Consider the following 5,007-nt stretch of genomic DNA (forward strand, 5'->3'; position numbering starts at 1 on the left):
TTTTTCCCTTGCAACAAGTGGCAGGCAGGCAGCAACACCCCTCCCCGCTCCCATTTGCTAGCGCACGTCAAGGGAGGCAGCCGGGGAGGGCCGGACCTGCGCAGCCCCAGGGGAGACCCGGGACCGGCCCGCGGAGAGCACAGAGCCCGAGGTTGCGAGAGCGGCTCTGTGTGCGTGTGTGGGGGGGGGTCATGGGGGGGGTCTGTGCTCCTCTGTAGGGTGTGCACTGCGTACGTGTGTGTATGTGTGCAGAAGGTTTTCTGCCTGCACGCATCTGCATGTTGCTTTGCATTCGTGCACAGCAAGGATAGTGAACACCGTGTGTGTGTTTGTGTGCGTGTATGCAGGGAGATGTGTGAACGCCTGGTGAGGGAGTGCCCTGCACTCGTGTGTGTGTGTGTGCGCAGACGGGCTGTATTTGCACATGTATGTGTGTTGCGCTGCAAAGGGGGTGTGTGTGTGTGCTGTGTATGTGTTCATGCAGGATGTCAGCATGCATGTACTTGTGTGCGAGCTCCTTGTGTGTGTGTGTGAGTGTGCAGAGCAGTCTGTGCAGATGGGGTATGTGTGTGTGTGTGCACGTGGTGTTTAAGGTGTGCTTTCACCCCACGGGAGCAGAGTGCGTGCATACATTGTGCAGAGTTGTTCACATGCACACATGCAGCATTGTTGGAGGAGCTGAACATGTGTGCTTTGTGTGTGTGCTTTGTGTGTGTGCACGTTTTCACACCGCTGGAGACAATGATGTGTCTACCTGGACGTGCTGGGGCTGGGTGTGTGCCGTTTATGTGCTTATCTGCAGCAATCCATGTCGGGAGGGGTGGGCGTGTGCTCTATGTGCACAGGTAGGTGTGTGCACACGTGTGTCGGGGGGGGTGGGGTGCACCCTGTCACTGGGCAGTACAAAGGGGAGGCTGAAGCCAGCGGCAATCGCCGAGTCCTGACCCGCAAAACGAGCCCTGCCCGTGGGCTGGGGCCAGGATCCGCAGCATCCCGCAGCCTCTGCCCTTGCGCTGCCGCCCTGTGCGGGGAGAAGCGGCCACTCACCGCGGTGCTGCCCGGGGCTCGTGCGGCAGTGCAGCACTCCGACCCCGCGGGGCCCCCGGACGCTGTTTATCTTTGCACAGGAGATAAAGCAGCTGTCGGCCATCCTGTTTCGGGGTTGGACAGCTGTAGCCCGCCTCGGCCCATCCTTTCCCGGCACTTCCAGCACCAGATTATGGGCTGCAGCCCCTTGTTTGATGCACCCGAGGGTGCTGGCACCCCCTGTGCTAGGCTGTGCCCATCCACTTGTGCACTGGGCTGACGTGTCCCCCATCACCTTATGGGGACTGTACCTGTTTGGACCTGCAAGGGCTGTGTTCCCTCCACCCGCTCTGCGTTGTGCACTGCTGGGATCTGGCAGTGCTGGAGAGAAAAATCCCCCAGAAAAATGTGTATCGATGGCTGCGGTGGACGCAGCACAGGTAGATACTGTAGGTATAGACGGGCACAGCAGACAGCAGAGTAGATTGAGAGATACTCTGAGCAGAGAGATACTGCAGGAGGAATTGGGAAATAGATCCTGCGGGCTGATCGATATGTGCTCTGTGTGTAGGGACAGCAAGACAGAGCAGGCTGCAGCGGAAAGGTGCGTGTTGGGCAGCGAAGTGCATTTGTCCTGTGATGGCTCTGCAGCTGGACCCACATCACAGCGTCTCTTTGGCCACCTCTGAGGTGCCCTGGGATCCCCACTTGTCTTCTGTGTGCCAAAAGCTGCAGCTCTCCCACGTGTCTGGGTCACTTGGTGCCTGGGTGCCGGCAGCTGAGGGGCTCTGAACACAAGCCCCAGCCCAGGATGGGGGCTGTGCTTCAGTCAGTGGCAGCAGGGGATTGCGCACCCTGTTCTATGCCTCAGGTTCCCCATGTGAATCAAATGGTGATTAAAGACAACCCCTCCCAGTGGCACTCACCAAAACCCCTTGAGCTGCTCCCTTCCTCTGCTGAACACACCTAGGGGTGATAAGGAGCAGCCCCACGGGGACCCTTGCTCACCAGGGCGTTATTGACACAGGTGCTACTGAAAACACTGCTGAGATTGTTCACACTAATGTTATTTAGCAGCAATATTTCCGTAATAAAAGAAATCAATGGGCAAGAGAAAAGACCTGTCCAGAGCTTTGATTTTCTCATTTTAATGGCATACTTATTTACTCCCACCAGCGTGCCCATCGGATTTTCATTACGTGGCCTTCGCTGTAAGTGGAGCAGTATTGATACGAGCTGCTGAGTTAGCGCCTTCCTGCATGGGCCAGAGCAGGATCTCATGTTCCTCGACAGCCTGCGGAGCACACACATAAACACAGGCATGTGCACATGCGTTCACATATGCCTGTGAACTTGAATGGGGCACGTGCACAGAGGTGCACAAATGCATGCACACAGCTTCTCTGCCTACACACATCCGTACACATGCGCTATATGCTATGCACATACTTTCGTGACCATATAGATGCATCATTGCTCTGCATATGCATACATGTGCACACACCTGTCCTCTACCCACCTGCACATTTTTAATCACACGCACACCTACACACTGCTCATGCACATCCATACAGAGTGCTGCTTGCAGCCCTGCATGTGTGTGCATGGCCCACGCACCCCAGGATCACCTCCCCTACCCTTCTCACATCCTTCTCTCCTCATACCCCTATCCTTCTGCACTGTTGTGCCCCCATGGTTCCAAGGACCCCCACTCCAGACCCAGCCCCATATCCCATGCTGGGGGTTCTGCACACACCAGACACCCAAGCAGGTGGGATGATGATGTTTATTACTGCCATCTCTTCTGGGTGACAAAAGACAACGAAGCCCATGCACAGGGCTGCCAGTTGGAGGGATAAGGAGAGATGTACTGTAGGCTTTTGGCCTGGGGACACAGAGTATTTTGGGAACAGAACAGAGCTGGAAGCCCTCTGCTGAGCCCAAATGGGCATCAGGCCGTGAGCAGAGTGCACACCCCCACTTGGCCGGGGACCCTGCTGGCTCTCAACCAGGGGAAGTATTTTGAGGGGCAAAGTCCCATCCTGAGCTGATTCAGAGTTTTGGGCACCCGCAGACACTCAGTATGTGCACAGCCCAGAGGCCATGCTTGGTTAAGGCGACAGATGGTGGCTGACCCCCCTGGGGGGAAAACAAGGAGGAGGCACAAAGAAGGGATCTCTTCCACTCAAGGGGCAGGTGACACAGCAGGGATGGGTGCCAGAACAGACCTTCAGCACAGAGGCTGATCATCCCCATACTGCCTGGGCATCCTCCCCTAGTGCCTGGGGACATTGTGTGCTGCCAGCACCTGGAAGCCACGGAGGGAGCTGCCAGCTGGACACTGTGCTCTGTGCTGATCACAGCTGCAGCTGCCTGCCAACCCAGATGGCACGTGGGGAACCTCCCAGGGGCTGTTTGGTGCTGGATGCACCAGCATCCCCATCCCCAGGTTTTGGGATCTGCAGCCCAGAGAAGAGAGGGAGGAGGAGGAAGGGGGAGGAAGGCTGTTGGGGCACACTGTCCAGCCAGGCTCAGCAGCCCAAAGTGCTGAAGAAGGCATTAACTTCCAGGAGGAGGCCCTTGGTGTAGGCGCGCAGTGTGTAGAAGAGGGTGATGAAGTCCTGAGTGCTGAAGAGGGTGTCTGCCAATGCGAAGGCAAGTGTTGATGGGACAAAGCCTCGGCCGTACTCCACCATCCAGGTGCCTGCACTCCACTGCACTGACGTGGCCTCTCCTGCCTGATGCACGATGGTGTCCCCTGCCAACACAAATGGCATCACTCCCAGTAGCTGACCCACATCATGCCCAAGGCGGAGATGTGTGGGACTGGGAGATGCAGTGCTCAGCCCCTTCCCATCCCTTCTCTATGGCCTGCAGCCACCCCTCTATTATTGACACCGTTGTGGTGAGGGGACATGGAGCGCCTCGTCCCCCTCTCTAGGCTCTTGCCAGCTGGAAGGAAGAGGCTGCGTGACAGTACAGAATGGCCATACTGCAGGATGGGGATTGCAGCCCTCATGTCACGCTTACCAGGATAATAGATCTCGCTTCTGGTGGTTCCCTCTTTCCACTGCCGGAAGGTGCCTGAGATGATGGTGTCATAGATTTCTGCCCAGTAGCGACCTGCAAAGGGCAAAGCACCACTTATCATGTCCCTGCAGGGATAAGAGGGCTGCCAGCTGCTGGGATGGACATTCCCAGAAGGAGAGGGGCTAAAAGAGCACAGCGACACCTCCTGCCCCGCATACCTGAGTGTCCCCCAGTGTCAATGGCTGTCCCGAAGAGCAGCACGTACTCAGTGAGGGAGGCATGCAGCAGACACATGGAGCCCATCCAGCCGCCCGCATTCACAAACACCCACTGCAGGTCCTCATCAGGCAGGATGTGGCCCGGGTGCTTCTTCCGCAGCTCCACGATGATCTTGGAGAAAGCCAGCTCATGATCCAGTCCTGCAGTAGCAGGGTCAGCCTGAATCCCTGGCACGGACCAAGCCCTAACAGCCTCTCTACACTGCATCCTCAGCCATGGGGTCCCGGTTTGGCCTTTGGCAGCCCTACTTGGAGGAGAACACTACTTTTCCAGTCCCAGCCCCACTGCCTCCCCAATTGGTGGAGAAGGATGTATGGGACTGAGAGCCCCAGGGCCCACCCCTGGCACCAACTAGAGCAAGACCCCGAGGTGATGGCGGCCCTATCCCAGTAGCGTGCAGGCTCCTGCTGTGACCCTACGGGACTCCCCATGGGAGCTGATGCCCGTCCCATCCCACTTCCCTCCCGCACCAAAACCTCCCGCCCCCACTCCCCTACCGCTGCTCCCTTCCCGACCCCTTCCCCCTTCTCGGTTCCGCTTCCCGTCTCCCCCCACCCCCACATACCCGCGTGGTGCCGGGCGAGCTCGGCGATCTCGGCGGGCTGGAACTCGTACCGCTTGCAGGCTAGCCAGCCCCGCAGCCCCTGCAGCAGCAAGGCCAGCGCTCCCAGC

The 5,007-nt window shown here is 58.0% G+C and overlaps 2 protein-coding genes across 6 annotated transcripts in view; both read right to left on the reverse strand.

Moving 5' to 3' along the window:
* Window positions 1–5,007, reverse strand: part of UBAP2 (ubiquitin associated protein 2) — a 583,216-nt gene that overhangs the window by 219,738 nt on the left and 358,471 nt on the right. The window lies entirely within an intron of this gene.
* On the reverse strand, window positions 2,794–5,001 carry SIGMAR1 (sigma non-opioid intracellular receptor 1). Its single transcript, XM_010725216.3, has 4 exons — window positions 4,901–5,001; window positions 4,275–4,475; window positions 4,057–4,149; window positions 2,794–3,784 (listed from the first exon to the last, which is right to left on the reverse strand). The coding sequence occupies exons 2-4, from the start codon at window positions 4,357–4,359 to the stop codon at window positions 3,558–3,560; spliced, it is 405 nt and encodes a 134-aa protein (XP_010723518.2). The 5' UTR covers window positions 4,360–4,475; window positions 4,901–5,001; the 3' UTR covers window positions 2,794–3,557.

The sequence above is a fragment of the Meleagris gallopavo genome, chromosome Z (genome assembly GCF_000146605.3).
Source record: "Meleagris gallopavo isolate NT-WF06-2002-E0010 breed Aviagen turkey brand Nicholas breeding stock chromosome Z, Turkey_5.1, whole genome shotgun sequence".
NCBI lineage: Eukaryota > Metazoa > Chordata > Aves > Galliformes > Phasianidae > Meleagris > Meleagris gallopavo.

Bases quoted from the DNA above. Each gene is read 5' to 3' on its own strand.
- SIGMAR1 (XM_010725216.3), bottom strand. From the start codon at position 4,359: ATGGGCTCCATGTGTCTGCTGCATGCCTCCCTCACTGAGTACGTGCTG. The intron at 4,150-4,274 runs GTATGCGGGGCA...TGCCCTTTGCAG, and splicing joins TGACACTGGGGGACACTCAG to GTCGCTACTGGGCAGAAATC. The intron at 3,785-4,056 runs GTAAGCGTGACA...TTGTGTTGGCAG, and splicing joins AAGCGAGATCTATTATCCTG to GGGACACCATCGTGCATCAG.